The 20,018-nt window shown below is 47.8% G+C and overlaps 1 protein-coding gene across 3 annotated transcripts in view; it reads left to right on the top strand.

Annotated features, from left to right (window-relative positions):
* The window catches only part of LSAMP (limbic system associated membrane protein), an 802,309-nt gene that overhangs the window by 758,019 nt on the left and 24,272 nt on the right, over positions 1 to 20,018 (top strand). For 2 of the 3 annotated variants that reach the window (XM_088448048.1, XM_088448047.1), the window contains one exon: positions 18,757 to 18,789. The exons of the other annotated variant lie outside the window; for it this stretch is intronic. In XM_088448048.1, the coding sequence (XP_088304174.1) occupies positions 18,757 to 18,789 (33 nt within the window). The remainder of the gene's footprint in view (positions 1 to 18,756; positions 18,790 to 20,018) is intronic. 3 annotated transcript variants of the gene reach the window in all.

Below are 20,018 nucleotides of genomic sequence, written 5' to 3'. Positions count from 1 at the left end.
GTAACGAGACCCTACCGCAAGTGTCTCGTCACAAGCCCGATGGTCACGATGGTCTTGACCATCACGACCATCATTTTGGCCGCTCGCTATAGCTGTGGGTGGTCACCCACAGCTATGTGAGCGGCCAGGAGGCCGCTCTTAAATTCAGAGGGACGGCCCTGATTCAGAGCAAGCGCTCTGTCAGAGCGTCCGGCTCTGAATCAGGGCCCTAATCCGTTCAACAGGAACCACAAGGAAATAAAATGGCACTTTTTTGCATTTGAGTAAATCCCCTTTCCGGCAGCTACGGCCATAACATGAGTAGGTCGTTGTCAGTCCATTAATTATTATGCTAAATTAGCAAGATGCTGAGAAAGCCAATAATGTTCATAGCAGGGAGGTCATCAGCGGGATAAATCACTAAATCTCTGCCGGCTCAGGACATCCGTCTCTCCTGACATGCATGGAAAGCCCACCCTGTGGGATAACATAAGGCAGAGCACACGTTAAGGTTAGGTACAGTATGAGCATGAGGGGGTCTGCTTTGTCTCTTTGCCCTTCTTGTATGTTGATCAAACATTCAGGAGGGGATCCAGCTGCTCCTCCCTGGGGGTGTGGATTGAAAGATTTAAACTATTTAGACAGACTGTCAAACTATCAGCACCACAGGTTAGACAGGCAAAAGGGCAACAAGGTCAAACAGTTAACAGGGTCAAAATGTCGACTGTTAAATGGTTGACATGGACTAAGATTAACAGGGTCAAATGGTCAATGTGGTCAAAAGGTTGACACAGAAAAGATCAACTCTGTTTCTGTTATTTTAACCCTAATTCTAACCCTCCCCCTAGTGCCTAACCCTATCTCTCTCCCCAGTGCCTAACCCTAATCCTTCTCCTGGTGCCTAACCCTCCCCCTAGTGCCTAACCCTCCCCCTAGTGCCTAACCTTACCCCCTACCCCCTGGTTCCTAACCCTAACTTTCTCCCCTAGTGCCTAACCCTCCCCCTAGTGCCTAACCCTACCCCCTGGTTCCTAACCCTAGCTCTCTCCCCAGTGCCTAACCCTCCCCCTAGTGCCTAACCCTAGCTCTCTCCCCAGTGCCTAACCCTAATCCTCCTCCTGGTGTCTAACCCTCTCCCCAGTACCTAACCCTCCCCCTAGTGCCTAACCCTATCTCTCTCCCCAGTGCCTAACCCTAATCCTCCTCCTGGTGCCTAACCCTCCCCCTAGTGCCTAACCCTAGCTCTCTCCCCAGTGCCTAACCCTAATCCTCCTCCTGGTGACTAACCCTCTCCCCTAGTGCCTAACCCTCCCCCTAGTGCCTAACCCTACCCCCTACCCCCTGGTTCCTAACCCTAACTTTCTTCCCTAGTGCCTAACCCTCCCCCTAGTGCCTAACCCTACCCCCTGGTTCCTAACCCTAGCTCTCTCCCCAGTGCCTAACCCTAATCCTCCTCCTGGTGTCTAGCCCTCTCCCCTAGTGCCTAACCGTCCCCCTAGTGCCTAACCCTACCCCCTACCCCCTGGTTCCTAGCCCTAACTTTTTCCCCAGTGCCTAAACCTAATCCTCCTCCTGGTGTCTAACCCTCTCCCCTAGCGCCTAACCCTACCCCTACCCCCTGGTTCCTAACCCTAGCTCTCTCCCCAGTGCCTAACCCTCCCCCTAGTGTCTAACCCTAGCTCTCTCCCCAGTGCCTAACCCTAATCCTCCTCCTGGTGTCTAACCCTCTCCCCAGTGCCTTACCCCCCCTAGTGCCTAACCCTATCTCTCTCCCCAGTGCCTAACCCTAATCCTCCTCCTGGTGCCTAACCCTCCCCCTAGTGCCTAACCCTAGCTCTCTCCCCAGTGCCTAACCCTAATCCTCCTCCTGGTGTCTAACCCTCTCCCCTAGTGCCTAACCCTCCCCCTAGTGCCTAACCCTACCCCCTGGTTCCTAACCCTAACTTTCTTCCCTAGTGCCTAACCCTCCCCCTAGTGCCTAACCCTACCCCCTACACCCTGGTTCCTAACCCTAGCTCTCTCCCCAGTGCCTAACCCTAATCCTCCTCCTGGTGTCTAACCCTCTCCCCTAGTGCCTAACCCTCCTCCTAGTGCCTAACCCTACCCCCTACCCCCTGGTTCCTAACCCTAACTTTTTCCCCAGTGCCTAAACCTAATCCTCCTCCTGGTGTCTAACCCGCTCCCCTAGCGCCTACCCTACCCCCTACCCCCTGGTTCCTAACCCTAGCTCTCTCCCCAGTGCCTAAGCCTAATCTTCCTCCTGGTGTCTAACCCTCCCCCTAGTGTCTAACCCTCCCCCTAGTGCCTAACCCTAACCAATCCCTTCTGCAGCCTAACCCTCTTCCAAGTGCCTAACTCTAGCTCTCATCCTAGCCCTAAACATCATGCAGAAATCATGAAAAAACATGTGCCGAGCTTTTGACCATGTCGACTATTTGTCACTGTTTACCTTAGTCCATGTCGACCTTTTAACTGTCGAACATTTTACCCTTTTGATCTTTTCAACCATCTGGTGATGATCTTTTGACTCTCTATCTAGGACACTGTAGATCTTCCATCTCTGTACCCTGGGAAGATGTTCTCAAATAGATACAATGCACATTGGCCCTGATTCAGAGCCGGACGCTCTGACAGAGCGCTCACTCTGAAACAGGGCCGGGCTTTTTTTTTTAGAACGGCCTCCTGGCTGCTCGCATAGCTTTGGGTGATCACCCACAGCTATAGCGAGCGGCCAGGAAGATGGTCGCGATGGTCAAGACCATCGCGACCATCGGGCTTGCAACGAGACCCTTGTGGTAGGGTCTCGTTGCCGCAAGCCCCAGAGAGATTTCGGCACAACACAAGTGATGTCAGTGGGGCCGGCCCCAGACGGGAGGCGTTCACATGGGAACGCCTTCGTTTGGGCAGCCACTCCCCCGGGCCGCCCACCAAAGGGGGCGTGCTGTCACTCAACATCAACAGCACGCCCCCTTTGGTACGAGACCCGGAGCGACGGATTGCCCGTCGCTATCCGGGTCTCGCGCATGCGCACGACGGAGCCGGCTCCATCGTGCGTATGCACAGGGGTGCCGAGAGGGGGGGGGGGGCGGATACAGATTATCCCCTTCCTGAGGGGCCCGGTGGGGGGCCCAGGTCCGGCGCCGCTGAGCTGCAGTGGAGACTGCTCGTGGCTGCTGAGCAGCAGCCACAAGCAGTCTCCTAAGCCTGTGGGGGGAGCGATCACACTGATCGCGCCACCCCTGGCTTTGCGGCGCTGCATATCTTTTTCCAGGGAAGGGGGCGTGGCCACGCCTCCCGCAATTGGGCCACACCCCCTATTACCCGGGCCCGCTGCAGCTCTCAGCAGGCCTGCGTATGCGCACTGGCCCACCATCGACCTGGTTGCGAGCGCACAGCGCTTGCGATCTGGTCGGAATCAGGCCCATAGAGCCAGTTATAGACGGACTGACAGGACTATACTTTTATCCAATAGCTGGATTTCTACAAATGGCCTTTAAGGAAGGAACTTTGGATTTATTTTATATCATGGCGCAAATTACTTTTTTTTTATTTAATTTTTATGAGACTATCTCAAAATGTAGCAGAACAGTTGATACCACTGTGCAAACAACCAATCAATGAATTGCATTCGTTACTCTAACCGGTCACGGATGGGTGAAAGCAAAAATCTGATTGGTTGATATTTTTACATTACGATACTTGCACCAATTTACCAGCTTAATAAAAAAAAGTGCAATATTGACAGTCATATATATATATATATATATCTCACACATACTGTACATAGCTCACGCATATATACTGTATGTATATATATATATATATATATATATATATATATATGAATTACACTATTATTATTATCATCATTAGCTGTAAATGGAGTTTGGAGAATGACCCAGGCTTGGCACTTGTCCTTACTGTAGACCCTTTCCATTACTGTAGATGTAGTCCCAGTAGATTTGTATTTTACTAACATACTGATGAAGGATCCCTGACATTTATGTTTCATGTAACCAGATGAAAATCCAGCGGTCACCATTCCACATCTCTAGACTAGTCTGTGGGCCTGATTCAGCAAGGATCACTATTCTGCTAATACGCACGTAACGAATATCAGCGGAGATATGTAAATGTGTGCATTTGCATTGCGACCACAGCCTAACATAAGGATGCCCACTTCCCCTTACTTACATCCGTATACTTTGGCAACATAGCAAAATAATCAATAGCATCGAGTAACATCGGACCTATATGCACAGGTAAGGCAGGACAGACCTCACTCAGGAATAGCTGACTTCAGTGCACGCTATGAGGCATCAGGCTGTGTATGGTGTCGCAGTGGCCAATTTATGCACGCCCCTACAACACCATTGAAACGCACTGACACGCCTGCGTTCCCCTTCTCCCCTCCAGTTACCACCCACAAACGGCAGTTCCAGTCAATCACTCTGTGATGGGTCTGCATTGCCAGTACGTTCGCCATTCCGATCGCAGCATCTAGTTTGCGGAAGCGCACTGCGGTGCGTATGCATGCGCAGTGCGAAATAATCGCCCGACTGCGTGCGTGTTAGCAACTGCGATCCTGAATTAGACCCTGTAACCATTTCAGGATAGTTCTCTCCCAGTTCAGCCGTCACTGTCCAGGGTCCTGAAATATCAGCTCTCTCAGCGTCTATGTGGGAACAATGAACAACTCAGGTCTTGGAGCTTAGGGCAGCTGCCATATGTCCCCCATACATGCAGTACACATGGTGAGATATTATATTTCTGTATATTAGCTTGTAGGCAAGCACCTAGCTATGTGTATCGACACCTCTTCTTTTGAGCACGATTATATATGTCATTGTTTCATCCACTGTTTTATTTCAAAAGTACAGTAGTATAAACACTAATGTATCAAGATGTAGCAATCATTGGAGAGCGATAAAGTAGAGAGAGATATGGTACCAACTGATCAGATGCTAACTGTCATTTATAATACTCAGCCTGTAACATGACAGTTAGGAGCTGATTGGTTGGTACATTATCTCTGTCCACTTTATCTCTCTCCAAGGTTTGATACATCTCTGAAGTACAATATATACAAAAAGATACTGTGTATACTTTGCTCTACCCAGAATAATATATAATCCGATGTGGGCATATGCATGATTTTAGCAGGGTTTCTTTTTTTTCCCCCCACTTTAATTTTAGGATTTACTAACACAAATTATTTTGGTTTTATTGCATGAAATTGGTCATCTCCTATGTTGATTTGGGTTCTGTATGTTTCTATAATGTCAGACTGAGGGACGTAGAGTCACTGAGAATGATTGGCCGGGTTTAGTTATTGTCACATATGGGATGACAGACACCTCAAATGAACCTTTCAGATAATAAAATAGGGGGTCTTTTGGGAAAGCTTGTTTTTCCCAAATTTAAATATCAATGGCCACAATTTCCCTGACGCGGTCTCAGAGTCTTCCTTCAAAATGTCACAGACTTATTCTGCGATATTTCTCCAGTCTTTCCTCTGGTGTCTATACAGCGTTCCAGCCAATTCTCATCGGATAGCGCTGTGCGGCCAGGTGGGGCATATTGTATGCAGTGGCCAGCTATGGACATTATATTCCTGTCTATATCCATAGCAATATACCTAATCTATGTAGATTACATTATCCTCCGGTAACAATGACCGATATCCTACTTAATAAGCAATAATAAATTATATAATGTACCAAACTATGCCATTATATCCTTTTTTTGTAAATTAGAAGTCACCAAGGAATTATGTGACTGGTTAAGGGCGAGCGCTTCCGTACAACTGACGGAAATGTATTTATTGTCTTTGTCTTTAACAGCTATTTATATAGAGCTTACATATCCGCACTTTACAGAAAATATTTGACCATTCACATCAGTCTGCCCCAGGGAGCTTACAATCTATATTCACTAACACATGGACACACGTATATATATACACTAGGGTTAGATAGTTGTTATTTTTTTTTGTCAGAAGTCAATTATTCTACCAATATCTTTTGGGATTGTGGTTGGAAACCAAAGCACCTGTAGGTAACTTACCATTGACATGGAGAGAACATACACACTACACACAGATAGTGCCTTGGTTGAAGTGGACTTATGAAATAACCATAATGACTCACGGCATGGGAGGCTCATTCATACAATAATGAACACTGGAGTTGTAACATGAGAACTCGCTGGCTGTAAACTATGACGTCAAATCTAACCATTTATGTAGGTTTTATCTACAGGAGTTTATACATTCATTAGCATCACTTGTGCATTATAAGGATGTTCTAAGTATCTGCGTAATTCTGTGATCAGCACACAGCTTTCAGTCTGGTCCCTGGACCCAGTATTACGGCTGAAACAGAAAATTATAATATCACTTATTCCCTTACTGAGCGTCTGCTGCCAGAATTTGTGTCATTGGTGCGTTTTCTCTCAGCCCGTGAAATGCGCATTTCTGGGCAGCTACTTTGCGAATGTACAGAAAAGGTTCCATCTTGTGGGAGTGTCATCGGCATGTATCCAGACTCAGTGCTAGCTTGAGGCATGTGTATGGAGCAAGGATGCCTGCTTCTGACCAATCATTTGCACCCAGCATGGGGTAGGTGTAAGTTCTGATTAGTGGCAGATTTACCTGTAGCCCCCCCCCCCCACCAAGTAAAGTCCACCACACCCCAGTGGACCAGCGAGTCCGTGAACTGGCTTCTGGCAGTGGCTTCCCATTGGAAGTGCTACCTGCCAATCACACACAGGAGAGGAAGTCCAAGTGGGAGGAGTTTTCTCCCCCTGGTGCTGCCAGTCCGGGCTGCGATGAACAGAGAGAGCTCTTCCAATAGGAAGTCACTCCTCTGCCTTGTCAGCAGTCCTACCCGGCTTCTAGGGTCTGCAGCCGATGCAGTCCCTAATGGCCAGTGTTTGTGTGCATGCATCAGTCCCGGAGCTTGCAAAATCCATTGCGTAGTTAGGCACCGGGGCTCCTGCCCGTTTAATTGCACAGATGCCGGGAAATTTGGACAGCAGCAGGGTCAGCCCTGCTGGACATACAGGGTAGGAGTCGCCGCTGATACTGACAATGATGCTTGGGCTGCGGATAGAAAAAACAGTAGGAGGTGTGCAGCGCTGGATTAAGGGAGGGCACGGTGCCCCTGGCCGGATCGCAGTACTGCACTGTGCGTTCCCGTGCATTTTCTAAGGGCCGGCCGATGAGTGGGGATGGGTGACATGAGGAGGCGGGCTGGATGAGGAGTGGGGGTGGGTGACATGTGGAGGCAGGCTGGATGATGAGTGGGGGTGAGTGACATGAGGAGGCGGGCTGGATGAGGAGTGGGGGTGGGTGACATGTGGAGACGGGCTGCATGAGGAGTGGGGGTGGGTGATATGTGGAGGTGGGCTAGATGAGGAGTGGGGATGGGTGACGAGGAGGCGGGTCGGATGAGGAGTGGGGGTGGGTGACATGAGGAGGCGGGCCGGATGAGGAGTGGGGGTGGGTGACATGTGGAGGCGGGCCGGATGAGGAGTGGGGGTGGGTGACATGAGGAGGTGGGCTGGATGAGGAGTGGGGGTGGTTGACATGAGGCGGGCCAGATGAGGAGTGGGGGTGGGTGACATGTGGAGGCGGGCTGGATGAGGAGTGGGGGTGGGTGACATGAGGAGGTGGGCCGGATGAGGAGTGGGGGTGGTTGACATGAGGAGGTGGGCTGGATGAGGAGTGGGGGTGGTTGACATGAGGCGGGCCGGATGAGGAGTGGGGGTGGGTGACATGTGGAGGCGGGCTAGATGAGGAGTGGGGGTGGGTGACATGTGGAGGTGGGCCGGATGACGAGTGGAGGCGGGAGACATGTGGAGGCGGGCCGGATGACGAGTGGAGGCGGGAGACATGTGGAGGCGGGCCGGATGACGAGTGGAGGCGGGAGACATGTGGAGGCGGGTCGGATGACGAGTGGAGGCGGGAGACATGTGGAGGCGGGCCAGGTGACGAGTGGGTGTGGCCATGTGTATGAAGCTGAATGAATAGTCGCATTAGCATAAGGTGGTAAATCTGGCTTCCGCATTTTTTTTCCGACTCTAAAACAGGTCCTATTACCAGAAGATTAGTTTATGAAGAGATGTGGGGCCTATAGCCATAGTCATGTCTGCAACTTTACGCTAATGCTAGTATCAGCCGTTCCCTCGGTGTCTCTTTAGACGCTGTAATACCACTTGGTGCGGCTGCTGATTGTTCATCTCAGTACGGCCCCCAGAATGAGCAATTAAGCATCTGTGTGCGCAACCACTTCAGCGCCACGCCTGCGACACTCCTATAACACGCACACAAGACCGTCCATCTCCGTGAATCTGCTTAGTCACTTCCCAGTCATCGCCCAGCAAATTTCCAACACATTTCCGATACCCTGCTTCTCAGTCGCTGCTCTGTGTAACGCATGCGCTGTACCCGTTTTATGGGATTTTTGAGCATGCGCAGTACCAGAAAATCACTCCACGAATATCGTCCTGAGAATCAGACCCCTGTTCTCCTTCTGCACCTCCCTGCAGTGGAAACTGCGCAATAAAGACCGTGTTCTGCAGGACCTCTCAAGTAGCATAGATACTATAGACAACAAATCCTGATGACCTGGAATGCAAGAACAGACATTGCATAACATTCCATCTTGTTATCTGCTTACAAGTTGCAGCCATCTGGTGATTAGGGGAGCAGGAAGGACTAATGCAGAGCTATAAGGTTCTCTATAATTCAATCTGTACATTAATGTAAGCTAATGCCATTTGCAGTCTAATGGACTCTAATATGATCTATGCACCGTCATTCGGAGAGTCAGCATGTTCAGACCTTTATCATTAGCGTAATGGCCGGAGAGGGCCTAGAGTATGTCTCATCTCCTCTAAAGACTTCACCGTAGTGACATGAAAAGAGCAGGCAGAGAAAGATATTGCAGCGTTCACTTTCCCCCTGACAGTAATCATCAGCCTCGCGCTGCAGAGACGGAGGAGAGTATTAAAAAAACATCAAGCACAGAGCTCCAAAAACGCTGAGGAACCCTCCTGCTCTCCCGCCTGAGCTGTGCCCATTCCGCTGCCCATTAGTTTCCATTGAGATTTATTTATTTACAAATGAGGAGTAAATTGCAGACCTTTCCATAACTGCCCGCTAACGCCGCCACCAGTAACCACCAATAAGAGACTGAGCTACGGGCCGGTTCGCTCAGTACGGCTCATTTCCGTGTGGTTGGCTGCGTTCATTTTCCTCAGAGCTCCAGAAACAAGGGCAGAGCTCCCAGTGATGGGGGAAATAGGGGACAATTTAGATGTAAGAGCAAATTTAGCTTCTGGGTACAAAGGACCTCATTCAGAGTCGGTCGTAAGCGGCCGCTCGGTCGTACGCCTAACGACCTAGAAACTGAAGTAGGAAGCAATCGCACGGCCGGTCGGTCGCAACCAAAGTGACGCCCATACGTGAACAATGCACCTCCTCTAGCTAGCGAGTGATAGCAGCTAGCGATCTAGTCAATCGTTGTCAGTCGTTGTCAGTCGCTGTATGTTAATTTTCTTCTGATGGTGTTGCGGCCGCTTGTGTTGGGTGCAAATGACACCAAAAATTAACAAAAAACCGCATAGAATAAGCCATTCCCATGAAATATATTTATTCTTATTATTCTCTAATGCAAACGCAGCAGAATCAATTACATGCCAATTAGCAGTGTTATTAGCTTCAACAATCGATTATTAGCTGCTTGCATTGTGTGGCTCAAAATAGAAACATCAATCCTAACATCAGTCACATTCGATAATATCGATTGTACTCTGGGGCTTGAGAGAGCACGTACCCAACCTCAAGCTGTACGATCAGCCAGGCCCCTAACCTGCTCGCAGAGTGACGTTTTACTACTTCCGCCCTTCTATGTCTGTCGTAGCAGGTAATTTATGTACGCCCCTAAAACGCCCTGAAAACGGTGAGGAACTCCTGCGTTTTCAGACCACCACCCCCGTCAACACCCAGAAACGGCCTTTCATGTCAATCAACTCTCAAAAGCCACTTCCTGCTCGTAAGCCGTACGATGGACAGCATTTTGGATCGCAAAGCCTCGTACGCACATGCGCACAACTAACCGTACACGTGCGTGGTTTGGAAACATCGGATGCGTACGACGAAGCAGCCGCTTACGACCGACTCTGGCTGAGGTCCAAAATGGGCACCTGGCAAAAAAAAAGGCTTTGCGCCAAAGGAGGAGAAATGCCAAATGACCATCCGAATCTGTGGAGTTGTTGGGGGCACGGTCTACCCCCAACTCTAAAATGTAACATGAACATAGAGCTGGCTGGCGTGGGTGAGAAGACACTCCGAGGTAGATTTACTAAAGTGCGGGATTTTAGGAGTAGAGTTGTTGCTCATAGCAACCAGATACTAGTTAACATTTATCTACTGTAGCACCTTCTAGAAGATAATAGCTAGAATGTGATTGGTTGCTGTGGGCAACATCTCCACTTCTAAAAACCCGCACTATAGTAAATATACCCCCTGCATATCAACGGGAGGCAATCGGGAAGCCGACTGCCTAAATACCGGCAGCCGGCTTCCCGACTGTCTTATCCCGGCAAGGGTGAAATGCCAGGCGTCTAGATGTAGACGCTCGCATTTCCCCGGACAGCCGCGGGGGGGGAGGGTTAGGTTTAGGGCTCCCGGGGGGGACTTAGGGTTAGGCACCCCCCCGGGAGGGTTAGGGTTAGGCTAGGGGGAGGGAGGGTTAGGCACCCCCCGGGGGACTTAGGTTTAGGCAGCGGGGAAGGGGGTGGTTAGGGTTAGGCACTTAGAGGGGGGATTAGGGTTAGGCACTTGGGGGGGAAGATAGGGTTAGGCACCCCTAAGGAGGGTTAGGGGGGTTAGGTTAGGTTAGTGGATACTTACCTATCCACGATCGGGATTTCCAGCGCTGTCGGGCTTCCGCTGCGTCGCACTCTGCTTCTGTCAGACTGCCGCTGACGGGAATCGAACCATGCGGCCGACGGTATTTCATACCAATTCCATATCAACATATCACACTGACTTTTAAAAAGCAAGAGCTGGTTAACCTGGGGTACCAATCGGCCAATCGGTTTGGCCATGGCCACAAATATTATTTTGTCAAATCCTTGGAACTAGTTTCAGACCAAAGCCAGCAGCTCTCTATGTTTATAAGGAAATAAAAAACAGGGGAACTGATATAAAGGGACAAAGGGCCTGATTCAGAGCCGTTCGCTATTTGCGGTCGTTCGTTCAAAAACAAGGGGTGGCTATTCAAATGATCCGTTCGCAAATTGCAGTCTGTTCACACCTCTAAGTCTGAACGAGCGAGCAAAACATACGCTCGTTTATTTGTTAAAAACGCCCCCTGGCCGCTCACACCATACGTCATGTCCGCTATTTATTAGATTAATCGAGTACATCGACCAGCGTATGAACTGCTCGCTATTCTTGTGGTTGGTTTTTGCTACCACAATCTTGCGAGCAGTTCTGGCTATAAAATAACCCAGTGACGTGGTCAATGACGCTGCTGTATTAATTATGCACACCCATAAAACGCCCGTTTTGACCTTTAAGCACGCCTGCGTTCGGATCTCCACTCCCCATTTTCAAGCACCTTCCCCTGTTACCACCCACATACGCCTCATTCTGTCACTCAAAATAGCAGGCATTCGCTATATTGTGAGCACATGAATTTCGGCCGCACTGACTGGTTCGCGCATGCGTATAACGATCCGTACGCATGCGCAGATGTGCGAACATCGCTCGGAACGAGCGTACTGCCGCTAGCGAGTGGCTCTGAATGAGGGCCAAAGTCGCCGTCCTGTATATAGGGATAGTACACAGATGTTAGTTAGCATTGGGAGCAATAAATCGGTGCCCTGCTGCGGATACTGATTCTACGCTGCCTCTACAACCCCTTGTGCTTAGATACCCTGCGCGATATATTACCTGACAGTTCCACATTATTGCGCTCTTTAAATGTCATTGTCATGACAACCTCATTGACTAACTTCAGTTAATTTTACATTTATTTTTGGGGAGGGAGGATCGTGAGAAATGAATCTATTCCAATAACGACCCTTTAACATTCATTAGTCTGACCGGCAGTGTATCAGTTCTGTGGTGCAGAATAATGAGGCTGATCAGTGCGGTCTAAACCAACCTGTTTAGAAAATGATATAATAATCGTTTCACATAAAGGGGACTTCAGCGGCAAATCAGAGCTGCACAAAGCAATTGGGATGTAACAGACAGTTCTGAGAGGACTCAGACCTTGACAAATGTCCTTTATTTTAATGCACAATGGGCCTGATTCAGAGCCACTCGTAAGCGGCAGCTCGTTCGCTCCGAGCGATGTTTGCCCAACTGTGCATGCGTACGGATCGTTATACGCATGCGCGAACCAGTCAGTGCGGCCGAAATTCATGTGCTCGCAAAATAGCGAATGCCTGCTAATTTGAGTGACAGGATGAGGCGTATGTGGGTGGTAACAGGGGAAGGTGCTTGAAAACGGGGAGTGGAGATCCGATCGCAGGCGTGCTTAAAGGTCAAAATGGGCGTTTTATGGGTGTGCATATTTAAAACAGCAGCGTCATTGACCATGTCACTGGGTTATTTTATAGCCAGAACTGCTAGCAAGATTGTGGTAGCAAAAACCAACCACAAGAATAGCGAGCAGCTCATACCCTGTTCGATGTACTCGATTAATCTAATAAATAGCGGACATGACGTAGGATGCGAGCGGCCAGGGGGCGTAGTTTCCCAAAAAACGACCGCAAGTTTTGTTCGCTCGTTCAGACCTAGAGGCGTGAACAGACCGCAAACAGCGAACGGTTCATTTGAATAGCCACCCCTATTTTCTGGACGAACGAGCGCAAATAGCGACCGGCTCTGAATCAGGCCCAAAGTTTGGAATAAAAAAAAATTGTAGGAATGTTCTATGAACTTATGAAGACAGTTCCCTGGAATTGCAAAGACCGAGGTCGCAGCCAGGGATCAACATCGTGACCGTTGGTCGCGATGGTGGACGGCGCCGGCCAGGAGAGTAAGCCGCAGCTTACGCAGGCTGACCGGCATGCGAGGCCAGGTATCTGCGTTCACGGATGCAGATCCTGGTCTTGTCACCCCCAGCAAACGAGGACGCAAGGCCACCCCCACAACGTCCCATAAACGCCTCTGCCTGTCACTCAGACAGAGGCATACGGGGACCCATTCTCCACATGTGCAGAACAGGTCCTGCGAACATATAGATTCCCTGAACCTGCATGTACGGCTGAATCGGGCCCCCCGTTCTAAATCCTTATCCAACTGCAATTTATCAAATTAAATGATATAAAAATAATAATACGAGATGAATAGGAATCTACAGCCAACGGCGCTGATAAATGGAGTATTATAAAAATCTTAGTAGAATTAATGAATACAAGTGTTTCTACGCAGCTGTTGTGGTTGCAAGGCAAAAAAAAAAAACACATTATCAACAGCGCTGTGTAACACCTGAAACCTGACTCAATCATTTTTGGTAAAGTTATATAAAAGACACAAATAAGGATAAGAAAATAAGAAATATAGATCATAAAAAATACAAATGTAATATTAAAAACAGACATCATTACCGTCGTTTCTATCACTGATGTTACAGTTCCAGGCAAAGAGGTGAGAATCGCTTCATACAGGTTAAGTCTCCCATATCCAAATGCTTGGGACCAGGGGTGTTTAGGATATCGGAATATTCCGTAGTTTGGAATATGTGCGTACCATAATGAGATATCTTGGGAATAGGACCCCAATATACACACAGAATGCATTTATGTGTTATATACACCTTATACACACAGCCTGCAGGTCATTTTATACAATATTTGTAATAATTTGTGCCTTAGGGGTCTATTTACTAAGCAGTGTGAGGAGACAGAGTGAAAATTGATAAGAAAGTGATAAGGTGCCAGCCAATCAGCTCCCAACTGTCATCTCTGTGTTTGAAAAATGACAGTTGGGAGCTGATTGGCTGGCACCTTATCACTTTCTTATCACTTTTCACTCTGTCTCCTCACACTGCTTAGTAAATAGACCCCTTAGACATAGTTTGTGTACTGTACATTGCACCATCAAAAATCAAAGGTTTCATTATCTCAGTCATGGCAAAAAAATTCCGTATTTCGGAATATTTGGATATGGGAGACTCAACCTGTACGGAGATTGGGCTGGTCTTATTATCGGACACAAAGTCAAAAGAGTTATTAACTACAAAATCCATAATCATTGATAGAAAAGCTGAGTGTTTAAAAAAAATAAATAAAAACAGCATCACAGACTCGAAGAGAGACCCAAATAAATCATCTCAGTTGAGGACTATGGGGTCAATCCTATTCCGTGCGAGGGGTGGGATGTGCCGTTGCAACGGCATGAAAACGCCAACAACGGACCTGCACATGTCACCCTTCGCAGACCGTCTTGACCCTAGATTCGACAAACTTTGCTCGCTGCCCCATAGGGCATATTAGGCGAATCCGGGCTGCCGTAAAGTGCGAGTGAGATCAAGACGGGTAATAGGATTGACCCCTAAAAGTGACAGAAGATGATCACAGAGGAGGGAGGGCCGGAGGGGAGGTGACAGAAGATGATCACAGAGGAGGGTGGGCCGGAGGGGAGGTGACAGAAGATGATCACAGAGAAGGGAGGGCCGGAGGGGAGCTGACAGAAGATGATCACAGAGGAGGGAGGGCCGGAGGGGAGGTGACAGAAGATGATAACAGAGGAGGGAGGGCCGGAGGGGAGGTGACAGAAGATGATCACAGAGGAAGGAGGGCCGGAGGGGAGGTGACAGAAGATGGTCACAGAGGAGGGAGTGCCGGAGAGGAGGTGACAGAAGATGGTCACAGAGGAGGGAGGGCTGGAGGGGAGGCGACAGAAGATGATCACAGAGGAGGGAGGGCCGGAGGGGAGACAAACTGGGCAGCTTGAGGGAGCATGAACTGATAAAACGGATCTCATATCCGTAACTTATTTAGGCTATAGAGCAAATAAACCGAGATAAAACTAACAGGAGGCCATCACAATGTGCAGCGCCCCATGAATTCTGGAAAGCATAATGGCGCCCTCAGTCTATTTTGGCGCCATGAACTCAAGCTCCACTGGAACCACCTTCACTACTCCCCTGATGTAATCACAAGTCAGTTTTATTATATATATATATATATATATATATATATAAAATCTGTGGGCTCCGGTATGCAGATAAGGCCTGTAGGTCACTAGCAATCATAATGAAGAAAGACTTTTTAACAAGGGGCTGAGATTGCAGGGATTGCAGGGGTTATTTTAAGTAATAGAAGTGGAGATAGACAGATTCACTTGTTAAAACGGAATTTAGTCTGTAACAAACTTTGCACCTAGACCTCCATTACAACTTTTCTGTTGGTCTTAAGTTGGGTGGGTGCATTAAGGTTTCTGATTGGTTTGAGAGTTACGTAATGTTCCCGGGGTTCGCATATGTCAAGCTCTGGTAACCAGCTGCTACTTCAGTACCCCCCTGTCCCCCCACTGCCTCTCGCTGCCATCCTCTCTCCCCTCGAGCTATCACCAGTGGCTGACCCTAGGGCCGAGCTTGCGGCTCTGCCCGTGTTTTATAGTTGCGTTGACATGACCTCTTGTGCCAATTGCACCACATTCAAATCTAGTTCTGCTTATAAAGTCCCCTTTGTCCACCACTCAGTGACTCAGTATTAAGTTGTATTCTTCATTCCAGTGTCCTGGTTGGTTGTTGTGCCTCGTACATCATATCTAACGACGTCGACCTCTGCCAGCCACCCATTTCTGATCCGGTGACCCTGATTACTGCCGGTACAGCCATCTATGAGTCTGTGCTTGTAACCCCGACCTTGGCTACATCTGACCATTCCCTAGTTTTCTTCTTATTTTGCATCACGCCACCTTCATTACCAGACCCCCTCTCCCACTTCCTGCACTGCGTCCAGCTCTTTAGGAAATGGGGGTCTCTAACTCAACGGATTTTATTTTGTATGTGTTTTGCTTTATACTATATGTCACTAAATAACATTTATTATGGGAGACAACTTTTGCAAGTTGGAGAAATCATTATTTAGGTTCCCGTGTTCTCTTGTTCCTTAGGTGACCACTTCCAGCCATTTTATCATAACACTCCATTGGTCCCACCTGCGCTGTGCGCTCTCAGATCCTCGGGGCTCAGAGGCCCCCCCCTGTGCTTACTTGTGTAATGATTCGCCTACGAGTTGTAGCGGGGGGCTCTGGCTTAGACGTTTGTGGAGGGGAAAGATAGAAGTACTTTATGTGCGCATATCGGATTTCCCTCCCTCACATTTAATGAGCTGCAGAAATAATGACAGGTTTAATTGACATTATTACCGCCCCATTAGACAGAAATGAGATCCATGTTCCCTGTCTTCCTTCTCTCTATAACATAATTTAGTATAACTGGAGGATACATTTAAAGTTTGTGTAGGACTAGCACAGAACCCCCGCTCCATAAACCTCAGCGTGCAACAGTTATGCCTAATGAAACACAGATAGGTGGCCAATAAGTGCCAAAAGAAAAAAGTTACGGAACACTATTAATGTGAAGATGTATACAAATATTGGGGCTGATTCAGAGCCGCTCGCAAGTAGCTCGATGTTACCCCCTTGCTCAGTCGCTACGGGTCTCTCTACAAGACGGGGCGGCTGTCGATGGTGAGTGACAGCTCACCCCGTTTTGTAGGCGGGGAGGGGGGGTGGCTGCACAAACACAGGCATTCCCTAAGGAACGCCTGGCGTTTGTGAGCGGCCCTACTGACATCACTAGTGATGTCAGTAGTGGACTTCTTGCTCTATTAGAGCAGGAAGTCGACTTGGGCTTGCGGGAGCCGAGACCCTACCACAGGGTCTCACGGCAAGCCCGATGGTCATGATAATCGCGATGGACTCCAGGCCGCCCGCACAAGCTGTGGGTGGCCACCCACAGCTTTGCGAGCCTGCTGGAGAAAAAAACAAAACACGCCCTGAATCAGAGCGAGCGCTCGCCAGCAGCGAGAGGCTCTGAATCGGGCCCATGGTCCACAAGCTGCTAACATTCATGTTATTTTATTCTACTGACTGATTTATCATGCGTTTCAGTTCACCGATAACGATCACATGTAAATTTCTCTCCAGTGGTGCTGAAATACTTCATAACTACCAGCAGATGGCGCCCTCTGCACAGATGTTTTGTTAAAAGTAAAAATATTGTACAGTACAATAAACTGTGGGTTGATAACACTATAAATTGCAGTTTGCGGGTCTGGGGTGGAAGCAAAGCAAAATAAAAAGCCAGTAACGTTGGACCCTGGCAAACCCAAGTTGTGCTTCAGGTGGAGCAGATGTAAAAAATATGCAGAGGGATCTAGGGCCAAATGTAATAGAAAAAGTCACCTTATGTAATAGAATACAGTATGACTCCAGTCAAGTTCGCCGGAATCGCAAAAAAAAAAAAAAAAGTTATTAAAAATAAAATACTCCACTTTTCTTACCACCCTTATTACTTTTAAACCTTTATGGGAAAGGTCATCTTTGGTCCATGTCAAGGGGCAAAATCGACTGCTGGTATCCCCTCTATGGTTCCACTAGCCCTAGCTGGTCAAGCCTAGAGCTCTTTGTCCCCCCAAATTCTTCAATACCAGCCTAATCAGAAGCACTAATGCTGGTGCTGTTTAGAAGGGGGGCTATACTTTTTCCCCCATTTTAAATGATTTATTTACAGCAAACATGCTGGAATCACACCGGCTTCATAACACGCCTTACATTCTGCCGCTTTCAGAACAATTTGGGGGATATTTATCAAAGTTTAGAGAAAGATAAAGTACCAACCAATCAGCTCCTAACTGCCATGTTACAGGCTGTGTTTGAAAAATGTCAGTTAAGAACTGATAGGTTGGTACTGTATCTCCAAGTTTTGATAAAGTCGCTGGAAACTCGCCGTGACCTGCCGCGAGTTAGAATGCGACGGAAACTCTCAGTAAATGACAGGTTTAGATGCATTGTATAGACAGAGGCTCCTCACTTAACAACCTACCTGTTTAACAACCGCTCGGACTTACGACCCGCGCTCCAACCTGCTGGTACCCATAGTACAATGAGTAAAACGTAACTCTGAGTGTCTTTTTTTTTTTTTATAACTTTAATTGTACTGTACAGTATGTAAGAGTTATGCAAAGTAATACACAGTTACAGCATGAAGTGTGAGTTTCCTTTAGATATTAGACGATTACCTGTGTTAAGTATATATGGCTCCTCGTTTAGTGACCAATTTGTTTAACAACCTAGTCGTAGGAACGGAACTCGGTCATTAAGTAAAGAGCATCTGTATTTACCATGCAGTGCTGTATCTTCTAGAGGTGCAATTATATTCAATACGAGACTCGCTTGGTTTTGTATTGAATATTGAATGTAATTTCCCACGTAAATCCAGCGTCTGAAACAGCGAGAACGCAGTAGCTATGAGAAAGGGCGGCATGGTAAGTTTAGCCCAAACTATAGTTCAGTTTAAAACAAGAGAATAATCCAATCACGTAACAGCGATTTGTCTATGTCACTAAACGTTTTCTCACTAACAACGTAGATTAGTATTCATTAAACTCCACTAGAATAGTTACCATTAACTACTAAAGCATGGTGCTATATAAATGTCCTATATAAAGGTCCTATATAAAGGTCCTGTATACTGTAATGATGTTTCATTAACGTTGTGATAAATATTTCCCTTCTAGATAGAGGCAGCAACGCTCATTTCAAACAGAAAGGTATCGTATGACTATTACACATCCTCTCTGTCTCTGTCATTCTATTATGTTCTCTCCAGAGAGAGATATTATATATATTATATATATATAGCCGTTCTACGTCACAAAGTAATCACTAAAATCTAATGTGCACAGGTCGGTGCCTTGTACTGTAACTGGCACCTGCACCTGCAGCGTAACCTGCATGTGACAGGGGCAGTGACATGATGTGAGGAGGGGAATGGAGGCAGCAGGAAGCCACAGACTGAGATTTATATAGTGGGAGGAGCAGGCTCCCCAGCAGTACAGAGTATATCAGGAGATGAGTGATGTGTTAGTGAGGACAGGGCTTCATGTCACAGGGGCAGTGAAAGGATGTGAGGAGGGGAATGGGGTCAACAGGAAGCCAGAGACTGAGAGTTATATAGTGAGAGAAGCAGGGCCCCAGCAGCACAGAGTATATCAGGAGATGAGTGATGTGTTAGTGAGGACCGGACTACATGTGACAGGGGCAGTGACATGATGTGAGGTGGGGAATGGAGGCAGCAGGAAGCCACAGACTGAGAGTTATATAGTGGGAGGAGCATGGTCCCCAGCAGTACAGAGTATATCAGGAGATGAGTGATGTGTTAGTGAGGACAGGGCAGTGACAGGATGTGAGGAGGGGAATGGGAGCAGCAGGAAGCCACAGACTTGAGAGTTCTGCACTCACAGTAGAATATATTTCCATTTTAATAGCTTCTTTCAGATGCTGCTCGGTAGGTTCACACACACACATATAAAGTCACATGTCTGCCAGTACATGCTTCCACCACTAGGGGACGTGTGAGGAAACTTTAGCTCTCCTCTGGGTGTGTTCTGTAACCTAAGCTGCTCTCATTACATTCATCATCCCTTTGCTGATCTCATTTATGTCCTGAAAATGCCATCTGCATGCAGATTACAGGAGAATATCCGCTGCCATGAGGAGAGCTGAGACAAAGTCGATACAGTGGCACTTTTATTCCTCTGTGCAGTTTTATGGGTCCCAGGAAGTGCAGATACCTAATCTATTGATCAGACACCTTTTTACACCATCCAGGTGCATTATGGCCATTTACGTTTACAAAAAGAACAAATAATGTGGATTTTCCCCCTTCATCCTCATTATTAATGTAAGGTACGCGGTGACCAGGATATTAGGACAGAGTAGATAGAAAGAAGTTCAGTAGGCTGGGTTTGATGGGGTTTTTTTTGTTTTTTTTTGGAGG

This window comes from Taudactylus pleione, unplaced genomic scaffold, assembly GCF_031769625.1.
Source record: "Taudactylus pleione unplaced genomic scaffold, aTauple2 ptg000449l, whole genome shotgun sequence".
Lineage (NCBI taxonomy): Eukaryota > Metazoa > Chordata > Amphibia > Anura > Myobatrachidae > Taudactylus > Taudactylus pleione.
This window is presented reverse-complemented; position numbering and strand designations above follow the sequence as displayed.